The sequence below is a fragment of the Musca domestica genome, unplaced genomic scaffold, assembly GCF_030504385.1.
Source record: "Musca domestica strain aabys unplaced genomic scaffold, Musca_domestica.polishedcontigs.V.1.1 44, whole genome shotgun sequence".
Lineage (NCBI taxonomy): Eukaryota > Metazoa > Arthropoda > Insecta > Diptera > Muscidae > Musca > Musca domestica.
This window is the reverse complement of record NW_026712334.1, coordinates 1,633,964-1,645,659: the sequence shown is the minus strand read 5'-3', so window position 1 is coordinate 1,645,659 and position 11,696 is coordinate 1,633,964. Positions and strand designations below refer to the sequence as shown.

Genomic DNA, 11,696 nt, shown 5'->3' with positions numbered 1-11,696 from the left:
ACCTCGAAATATTGGTTTCCACATAGGAAAGTATATATGGATATTCCTATCTCGCCGAGCTGAGTCGATCTACCTATGTATGTCCGTCCGTCTGTCCATGTTAATTTGTAATCAAGCTACAGGTCGCAATTATGGCCCGATCCTCACGAAATTGAAAATGAAATTATGTCAGAATAGAAGAGATAATTGCACACTATTTAAGGGTTGAAATGGACCAAAAACAGAATAATTTCATTGATTTTGCAGTTGCTCAATAAGCCACAATTATGAACCAATCAACGCGGAAATTTACATGGAGTTAGAGTTTAGGACTGGAGTTAGAGTTTAGGACGGGCGGCCATCGGACAGAAACGGATAAAATCTAAGAAATTTGCGGAAAAATATAGCAATAAAAAAGTGAAAATCTTTTGTTCCATTTTTGTCATATTTTTTATCGCATGCGATTTTTTTCAATTGGACATAAAATTTTTAATTGTATTTTTTTTAAATTTTTACACCCCGCAACACTACGTTTTGATTGTTTTATATGCATGTCGCAATTATCGCCCGATTCTCACGAAATTTTGTATGGGGGTAGGGTTAGGATCAGAATAGAAGCCTATTGTTCTTAAGATGTACATTTAGGGGTTCATATGGTCTAAAAAATTAAAAATTTTCTAATTTTGTTGTCGCTCTATAGACCACAATTGAAAACTAATGGACACGGAATTTCGTATCAGAAGAGAGTTAAGGACAGAGGCATTATTTCAAAAACGAAATCTTCCAAAATGGATTTGGACATCAGGGGACTTCGAAGTGTAGTGTTGTAGGGTATCACATGGTCGGCCCCGCACGACTATAGCCTTTTCTTATTTTTTTAATTTACAAACATTGTCCATTTGGACGTTTTAAGGGTATTTTGAAACTTTATATTTGCCAATTAGTTATATAATTGTATGATTTAAAGTGTTTCTTAGAAGTAGTGGCATACAATATTATGTATTACACTTTCTATTAATTGGGCGCTAACTTCAAACATTTACAAATCTTAAAGTGAAGGGATTTTAAGATTCGCTGGACACAAAATATTTATCTTCTTTTTTAGTTTTGCAAAACTCTACGTATTCAAACTAGTAAGCGGATTTAAATAATATCTAAGCAGGATATGCTTTGTCACATTAGCTTATGCTTCATCGACTGTTATAATAGTACCGAAATATTTTGTTCGTTATTTCGTTTTGGATCTTTAGATGTCTGCATTCGTTTCTACATTTGACGAATATTGTAGCAACAAGACATACGACATTTCAAAGGGTGCAAATCCGAATTTGCGTAAAAAACTATGGCAACAAATAGTATGTGAATGTCTAAGAATATATTTTTCTGCTTTACTGAGCGTGATAGTTAAATTTAAGTTAGGAGATAAAAAAGAATTCGGCAAACACAATGGCATGTCATATGATAGCATTGAGAGCAATTGCAATGCATTTAAAGTTGATTCACCAAGAAAATTATTTGAGTGTTAAATAGGGAAAAATTAGATCTGAAACAAAAAATCCAAGCGGATAATTCAAATTTTAAGTGCCTTTAAAAAATTCTAAAATTATTTATTATTCCATGCATCCCAAAATATAAAACAACAGCTTTTTATAACCTCCATCATACATAGTATAGGAAGGAAGGCAAAACTGTGCACAGATCAATCTTTTGTCTGCAGGCAGATCAAGTTCGAAGATGGGCTTTATAGGTCCACGATGTTTGACTTTGTTGCATTTTTTGTGTGTGTGGATTTTTAGACAATTGAAAAGTGTGGTTAAAATCATAAATATACCGAATATGGGGAGGTACCGTTATATGGGGGCCATACGAACACCTGGGCCTGCATAACCAATTTTCTTTCACAGGCTGTGATGACTTTAGCTACATTATTCACCGATTGTTTTCAAGTTTCGTATTTGAATATTGTAATTACCTATGCAGGTCCACGTCGTCGTATAGATCCTAATATAATGACTACATTCGGTATTTTTAAGATTTTAACAGAATTTTTAACTTATTTTATTTATTTATTTTTTGAAAAATTGGCAAATTTGTTCCAAATGGTGGAGGGTATTCAAAGATCGGCCCAGCCGAACTTACAGCTTTTTTACTTGTTACTTGTTTTGTCATTGTCAGTTTACAGGATTATTTCTGTGTGACTAAAGGCTTTAACATTTCTTAGAGACGTACAGACAGACATATTTTGCTGGAATGCCAATAAAAAAATCCGAAAAGTATTTTTATTTCCATTGACTGAAAGTGAACTCCTAGAATTATTGTTGGGCTATAATATTACATTTACTCTACATCATCTAAAGGCCTTTGTGAAAGCTCCCTTTTAAACTTCACAATTTTCACAAATACCATTACAGAGATTCATATAAAAAGGGAACAATTAACAAAAGACAATAAAACTGTCATTAACACTAATCCAATCATTTTACACAAAAATTTACTTAATTTTCAGCAACAAAAAGAAAGAAAATAATAGTAACGACAAATTCATTTATCGCCTTGTTACTGCCGCCATTTACTAACATCTGCACCGAAAATAAGGACTAATGCAATGCAATTGCATCATAAAAGAGTGGTTAAATTTAATTCAAAATTCCGCTCATAAAAATGGCGCAAGTTCACAAACTTGCCGAACACAGCATACAAAAAAAAGCCAATAGAAATGTTCATAAAAATCTTCATATCCATAAAAGCTGCTAATACCCCCCCTTTCGTTGACGACAAAAGGGATGAAACCACGAACGAAGTAAATGAGATGCGCGTGATTGTAGTTGTTGAATGAATGCCAAACCAAAAAAAGTTCTACAATAAAGCAGTTAAATTTAAACACCGAATAATAAAAACTTATTTTTTTATTAAGTTTTATGATATCAAAGATGTTGGTTGACATTCGGAGGAAATGGAGCTCAGAAAAACTACAGCAGAAAAATATATGTTGGAACTTTGAATTTCAATGTCAATGTAGTATGTTTTAGTAATTGTTATGGTTGGAATTTATAATAACTGTACGTTTTATATATATGTTGAAGTAACTTTAGTAGGCGTTTTAAAAGGGCTCAATGCTGATGTATATGGATGAGATAAAGCTAATTTTTAAAATCTCCACAATGATATGGAATCTGTATGAAAATTACAGCACATAAAGTCATTAGGTAATTGCCAAGTCTGTAGTTTTAACGATAAAGGTTGTCACAACATTTTCTCTTTTACAGAATTTAAATGCAAACATTTATTTATTTACCACATGTTAAGAACATAAATTAACTTTTAATTACAATATTTCATAGCATTGGATATCAATAAAAATATTGTATAAATATATTTACTTACGCACTCATAAAGAGCTTTGTCCACTCTGATAATTTATTGAAAATCAATTAAATATTGGTGATGACAAACATCCAGGTAGGGCTTATTTTATGCTACTTAATTGAAAGGCGCGGATTGTATGTGTGTGTGATTGCAGCCTTAATAGCCGGCCTACATCTCTACACATATATGTATGTATTAAATATTAAAAAATTAATATCATTGATGTTAATATTAATGGGAGATATTAATTATTACAAAAGTGATTGCGACGATATAAACAATTGGGAAATTTTAATTAACATGTTTACTTTTTAATATAAATTTAACCAATCAAAATATTTTAAAGCCTTCAATATAAAATTTTTTCGGAGAACCTAAAAAGATGTACGATTTCTGTTGTTTGAGTTCATTAAAATCATTCTTAAAAAACTTAAAGACTAGTTTTAAAATATTGGACTATTTCAATGTTTGAAACTACTTTAAAATATAAACTGAAAGAGTGGAAATCTTTTGACAGATTTCCAGACTTGAAAATGACAAATTGCAAACTATTAATTTGTTAAGTCTTTTAATTTTAAATAAAGGTCGTGGGCTTTATGAAGGAGATTGGATGACAAAGGCACTGAAAGTCTAGAACTTCTTTCCAAATTCGAGGCCATCCATCGATGAGGTGCTCAACCATCAATACATTACAAATAGGTTCATCATTCCCGTCGGAACTGATTTCCTACTCAGTCGGACCTGATATGACCTCTTCACCTACCCGTTGTGAAATGGATGGCTCAATTGTTGATGCACCATCAAGAGACAACTTAAATATCCCGTTCTAATCTGGTTGCATGTCCTTATAAACGTTCATGACCGAGTTCTAAATCAAATATTCTGTTAACAAGTAAAAAAGCAGTATCTTCGGCGGGGACGAATGGATGGAATTTGCAATTTTTTTATACAATTCCGATGAAAAATATATGTCATATCAAATATACGGAATATAGGGAGTTCCGTTAAATCGGGGTCTATGCGAATACGTGGATTTGTATATGAATTTTTTCATAGGTAATTGCGATACTAAAATACGAAATGCAAGACAATTCCGTCGTAAGTCACATTAGGAACTTCAAATACGAAATTTGATACAATTCCGGTAAATAATGTCACTAAAATCATCAAAATACCGAATATAGGGAGGCATAGATTATTTTCGGTGACCATCTGTAGTACCCAATTAGTAACTTTAAATACGAAATTTGAGAGAATTTCGGTGAATAATGCCGCTAAAATTATGAAAATACTGAATATAGGTAGATACCATTACATGAGGGTTATATGAAGACTTGGGCCTGTATAGACAATTCTGACGGTGACTGGCTGTAGTAACCATTAGTAACTTAAAATACGAAATTTCATAGAATTCCAGTGAATAATATATCTAAAATTATCAAAATACCGAATATAGATAGGTACCATTATATGGGGGCTATATGAATACGTGGGCCCCCATATGCAATTTTCTGCCATAGGATGTTGTACCTATTAGGAACTTCAAATTCTATATTTGAAATATTTCGAGTGAAAAGCTTGCAACAAACCATTATAGTACCGAATATCTGGAGGTATAGTAATATGAGGACTGTCAGCTCTAAACAAGGATGTTTCTTAAAAAAAATTGTATGGAGGCTATAACAAAACGTGAACTTATATAGTCCATTATCAGTCCTGCAGACCTAACACACATCTGAGTAAATTTTATTAACCCACTTCATTTAATTTGGTATCTAGAGTGATTTCCACAGACGGACGGACATCGCTAAATCGATATTGGATTTTATGTTGATCAAGAATAGGTCTAATTTGTGGGGTCTTAAATTTATATTTCGAGGTTTTACAAATGGAATGTCTAACTTAATTTACCCTCCATGAAGAGTATACAAATTACAAAAACCTGAAGGAAACTCCACAATCAAGGCGAGAAACTCCCCTTTGATGGGTTTGCCTTTTTAGTGTTCCATCAACAACACTTATCCTATTTTCAGATGCCTCTAGATCGTATCGTATCTATAATGGAAATTGGATGAAGTTCCTTTTGGTTCCAACAATGCTGTAGTTTATACCCAATAGGCAGGGTGTGGGGTTGCTTTATTAAGCAGTGTGGGGTTGCTTTATCAAGCTGATTTCACCACTATGCGAAACCTGGCCAAATCGGCTATCCTCAAAATCCCTTAAGTCCTTTATATGGCCATGTTGAATATTTTTACAAGGAGTTAAACAGAGAACCTGAAATGTTAAATTACAGCTGATTTTATTGGAAATAGAGACCGAACCCTTCAAAATACCGAAAATCACAAAAGGTGGACCTATATTGAAAATTTCAAAGAGATATACAACCCTTGAGAGCCCAAAATTTAAAATTACAGTTAATTTGATTGAAAAATAGGTCGAACCCTCAAAATACATCAAATCAGGAGATTTATTTATATTGGACTAGAAACCTCCATGAGGAGGTATCGTTATATTGGGTCTTCGTCTAAGCGTGATCCAATCTTTTCAATATCAAACATCCTTAGAATAATATCAATGCCTGTGTGCATTTTCAAAGCTTAATTTTTAATAACTCTATCGTAATTTCAACAGGTTGGGCTTTTCATAGTATTATTTCTATTTTTTTCTTCTGACCGTCCTTGCTCTGTGTATTCCGTTAATATTTCTCGGCAGTGTGTGGTTAGTGTTTTCTATTCTGCCCGGTGTCTCCCTTGGTTTCATATAACCTGTTGACGGGTTTCCATACAAGAATCATGAAAGTTTTCAGCGACATCTATTGATGTATATGGTCAATTCTTTGTATCCAATCGAAATAAGGTTTTGGTCACGGCTACAAATTCGTTGCGACGATTATGAAACACGTTAGGGGGCTTGTTTGGAGTCTTACAGAAACTATATTCGGTGGGCCACTTCACTCAATTTGGGTATATTTGCGTAGGGCTAAATTTTTATCAGTTAAGTGATGGTTTGTTCCAACTTTTGGTAAGAAGAAATATGGAGTTTACGATTGCATATATAGATAAAAATTATGAACTCACAGACTAAAAAAAAATGTATACTGCTTATATTGTTATACCCTCCACCATACATAGTATGGAGGGTATATTAAGTTCGTCATTCCGTTTGTAACTCATTGAAATAATCATTTTAGACTGAACAAAGTATACATATTAAGCCACATTTTTCAAATCGAATTGTCTGAAATTCCACACAAGGAGACCCTTATGAGTATTTCACCCCCTGAAAGAGGATTGTCTATATAGATCAACGATTTCGTATATCCCCCATATAACGGGGGAATTGTCTGAAAATCCACACAAGGAGTTCCTTGTGGGTACTTTATACCTCGGAAGAGAATTATCTATATAGGTCGACGATATCATATAACGGTACCCACTGATATTCGGTATTTTGATGATTTTATCCACATTTTCCAATGGAATTACCTGAAAATCCACACAAGAAGTTCCTTGTGAGTACTTTACCCTCAGACATAGATTTGTCTATATAGGTCCACAATATCGTATTGATGATGTTAATTCACATACTCATTATTTTGGTCAGCTTGTTGAAAACATAAACCATTTATTGTAAAATTCTTGAAATTTACGACACAAATCCAATGCTTTAATCCATTCATTACTTTCATAATGAGAATACTTGACCATATTTTCTGATACTGTTCTTGAGTGTTTTAGATATCTGCAAATAAATATATTAAATAAATACATCCAAAATATATACTCTATTTTATTACCTTAAGGTTTTATCAAATATATCCGCTTCTTTAAAAACTAATTGGTGATTGCTTTGTAGTAAATTAAACAAATTGATTAGAGATTTAAACATCACTGCCAGAGTAGAGTAGATTTGTGGTAACGACATTTGCATTTTCTCCAAAGTTTTTCTTCTCTTCGAATGAAGTTCACGTTGGGCTAATTGTGCTGTACGTATTTCAATGGCTTCCTGATAGTTATCGAGTGTACACCCGATATTATCCAGTATCACTTTCATTAGCAACATAAGTTCAGATTCTTTGTTAGGTCTTTGAAATATCAAAACTTTTCTGGTTGGCAAATTTAATATAACCTGAAAGTTGTCACCTGAAGTCATTTTGCAAAATTACATTTTTGAATTTATTTAGCTTCCATGCACCTCTTTTAATAAATATTTGTTTACACTATTCAAATGTAATTTACTTTCATTATTGAAAAGACTGTTGAAATCTAAAGGCTCTAATAAATTCAGGAAAATGTGCAATGTGATGGAAGCCAACTCAGAGTTATTAAGCGCTAAATAATCCACTTCACCATGACTAACTTTGTCTCTTAAACGGCACCCATTTGGACTGAAAAATATATCATACATCAAATGAAAAGTCCCTTCAAATTGTGGATATAAATCAAAATCCAATATTCTGTTGGCTGGCAATCACATTCCTTATCGCCAGTTTTGCAATTTACAATTTCTGCCTCAAATATTGTATCCATGGTGATATAATATTCATCCAATTTGGCATTTATATCCACATTGTTGACTTGTCCATAATGCAAACGAAGCAATAGCTCAATTTGTGGTAATATTAATATAATCATATTAATATATCGGCCCTCTTGATAATATTTACAAATAGTCGTCCAAAATTCTATATAATCTTTGGCGAACTCATTATGAATATTTTTCATATTCTCTTCATGGGTTTTAATATCAACTATTTTCGACTTAAATTTATCATCTATGTGCTGTAGAGGCTGCAGAAAATCTTTAACCAAAGGCCGTTCTTTAATTACGTATTTTATTTCCTCGAATTTAAAACCCAATGTGCATATTGTTGTAAATAAAACAGTTTCGTAGTAATCAGGAATTTCATGGGGTTTTGGGAAACCATGCCATACCACATTGCGTATGTTAATCGAATTTGGCGAGCCCATTAATAATTTCAACAAAATAACCTGTAAAAATTGTAAATGAGGTATTATTAAAATAACAATATGCAACACACAGAAATAATTACAAAAAACTCAATAGATTATGAAATTGAAAATTAATTTTAAAATATCCGAATTAAGATTCCTCAAAATTAACTTATACAGAGACGTTGGTAGAAATTTTAAATCCACTAACAAGGTAACAAATATCAAATTTTTGTCAAAATATTAAAAACTTAAAAGAGCATCGTAGCTTATCTTAATGTTCTACAAATTTATTTGTCATAAAATTCTACTAGAGGTTCCAGAACTAACAAATAGAATAGAATCACAAGGACTCAAGATGATCGCAACACCTCCTATCCTTTGTTAAATTAAACGTGGTACTTTACTTGAATTTGTTGACTTATAATTTTTTCTCTTTCTTTCTTTCTTAAAATTGGCAATTTCTTAGACCTTACATACCATGGTACAATAAGGAGGCTTCGTAAAACTACAAAAATACAGCCCTGAGGCTATGCCCGCTTCCTGTGAGACTCATTCAAAATTATTGTTTTCATTTTTTTTTTCATATTTTTCCTCATTTTTAAAATGAGTTAAAAAGCGCGAAAAAATGAATAAAATGTCTCGATTTTTCTCTCAAAAATATGATCCTAACTGTTCAAACATTCAATTTCATGGCTATATTGGTTAATAGCTTTAATGCGCGAGATACAATTCATGTGTCTTCCAATCATTGGTTGTGAAAATATATATTTTTTTTTCATTTTTCAAAACAATAAATACATACACAACATTGGCAGAAGTCGGGCACACTTAGAAAAAAATTGTAATCAGCTGTTACCTCTACCTTACCTTTTTATTGTACCATGTTACATACAAACATACACAACGGTAAGACATCTTTTACCTGAGCAGTGATTTTACACACCTTACATATACATATAAAATTGCTGATTTCTTAGACGTCACATACAAAAATACACAACGATTAGACATATATTACCTGAGCAATGATTTTACACACGTTGATTTGCTTAACTTTATTTTTGCTTCTTACGGCTTAAAATTATTTCTGGAATTTTTCTGGCTTCCTCCGACAATACACAACTACCAATCTGTCACCAACAAAAAAGGTAATTTCCTGCCATTGTGCAAACTAACAAAGATAATTCTTGGTGCTACCTGGAGACTTATAAGTCGTCCGAATTTCCTGTTGGAGCAACACACATCACATTTTACAACACGATTATTCAACAAATCACTGTCACTACCTCTTACACAAATATAAACTTGCAACACATAAATTCAGATGCTAATATTCCACAAAACCCAATTTTTGCTAAACCATTTTTAATTCTATTCCATTCTTTTCAAAATCTATTTGTTATTTTGGTAATTCATTTTATCTTTATTGTGAATACTTATTTCACATCACCCCTGATTTCAAATTTCATTCATTTTTCCTAACCATATACGGCATCGAGACATTAATCAAAACGTTCATTATTAACCATCAAAATCTTTTCTTCCAAATCTTCTCAATATTTCAATTTATTTAAAAGTGCCGCGCCACAAGTCTCCCACTTATTTATTAATCATGGGGCTGCCTAATCACCCCTTAATCTGAGTCACCCTGTCACTTCAGTTCTTTTTGCAAAAATTGTTGTTGTTGCTTTCGCCACAGGTGAATGACCTACAACATACTTTGCGATGTAAACTTTAATAACGCCGATACCTTGTCTTCTATGTTTAGCCCTACTTTCATAGTTTATTAGATTTATACTGTAATTGTGGAATTAATGGCTTAATATTTTTGTTTTTTCATTTTCCAAAATTAGTAATTACCATTTCTGCACCAAGAACCTTCCTTATCTCCGGGGTGCTTATCAGATCCCGCAATAAATGTGGTGGAAATTTGCCATTGGTTTCAGTAAAATAGATGTTCGCCAGAGCGTTTTCCATTAGTGAGGTCAATATCAATATATTCTCCACAGTTTTGCTCTTTTTAAGGCCTTTAGATTCACTTATTAACTTCGTAAGAATTGAGCTGTTTGTACCAATCCAATTCATTTCGGCATATGGTTGTAGCTGCTGGTACATTTTTGGTGTGTTTTTGAATATCGATGAAATAGCAGTATAGCGTCGTTTATAATCTTCATATTTGAAAGCGTCCATAGCTAAATATGCAATGAAGTTCTGTTAAATTCAAAAGCTAGCATTTCTCTTTGAACAGCTTACCTTTTAAGACAGCTTCCGGGGTCTCATGTTCTGGAAAAGTCCTCCTAACAATTTCGGTGATATTAAATGCTCCATTACCTTCAAAATATTTCCCAACATCTTCTAAATCTTCTTCACAGCTCACATCTTTGTAGAAATGCAAAATGTTGGCGGTTAATAAACTTTTGTTGACTGATGGAAACATTTTAAGACACCTTCTTTTGATTGTAATCGCTTCCTTATTCGTAAAAGATGTCCCTATATGCAATATATATTTATTTTTTATACGTTTGATGGGAGTAACACCATCAAGAACCTGACGTTTGGCCGGCTGATGAATAAAGATAATGTTTACGAATGAGAATAATGCATAATGCTGGTAACATCTGCTGTTTACGAAATAAACATAGGGAAAACACAAACAGCTGGAAGATTCATCAAAATGGATTTGTGGAACTAGTTAATTTGAGACTACCACATTGACACAGCTGCTGGTACAATGAACTTTGAAATGAATTTTGGAATTAAAGTTATTAAAAAATACGTACCAAAACAACTTCCAAACAAACTTTTTAAAAATGTGGACATTAATGTTCACCAGCCTTGACACGTCTGTCCGTCTTCTTTTACTATGCAAAAATGTAAAGCCAGAGGAACACGACACTGGTTGGGTCAACTCCATGGTAGAAGACTGCAGGTAGTCGCATTGATGCAGCTGCTGGAACTGGGAATTGAAATTATTGAACGAAAAATTATTCAAATTTATAATGGTGTAAGAATGCAGGTAGTCTTATCGACGCAGCTGCTGAGTCTGGGAATTGAAATTTTTGAACGAAAAATTATTCAAAGTTATGACGGTATAAGAATGCAGGTAGCAGCTGCTGGGACTGGAAATTGAAATTTTAACAAAAAATTATTCGAATTTGTAAAAATAGTTGAAAATGCAAATCATAACAACCTCCAATTGGCTCGTATAAGAAACATATAAAATTCTACATAATTAAAAAACATCCTAAAATTATTGACTTATCACAGTTCCCAAGTGTTGATGAATCTACCAATTTTCTTCTACTATAATCAACTCCAGTCCAGAGATAGGTATATATTCCCTGATCTCGGAAATTTTTTTTTGGGGGGACGGCACGGTCTACTAATATTTGAACC

The 11,696-nt window shown here is 32.7% G+C and overlaps 1 protein-coding gene across 1 annotated transcript; it reads right to left on the bottom strand.

Moving 5' to 3' along the window:
• Window positions 1-6,935: 6,935 nt before the first annotated feature.
• LOC105261725 (uncharacterized) lies at window positions 6,936-11,008 on the bottom strand. The gene is made up of 6 exons (XM_059127297.1): window positions 10,554-11,008; window positions 10,161-10,492; window positions 7,841-8,336; window positions 7,533-7,808; window positions 7,142-7,502; window positions 6,936-7,086 (listed from the first exon to the last, which is right to left on the bottom strand). Exons 1-6 carry the CDS (start codon window positions 10,735-10,737, stop codon window positions 6,945-6,947), a joined length of 1,791 nt encoding a protein of 596 aa, XP_058983280.1. The 5' UTR covers window positions 10,738-11,008; the 3' UTR covers window positions 6,936-6,944.
• Between the last annotated feature and the right edge of the window lie 688 nt (window positions 11,009-11,696).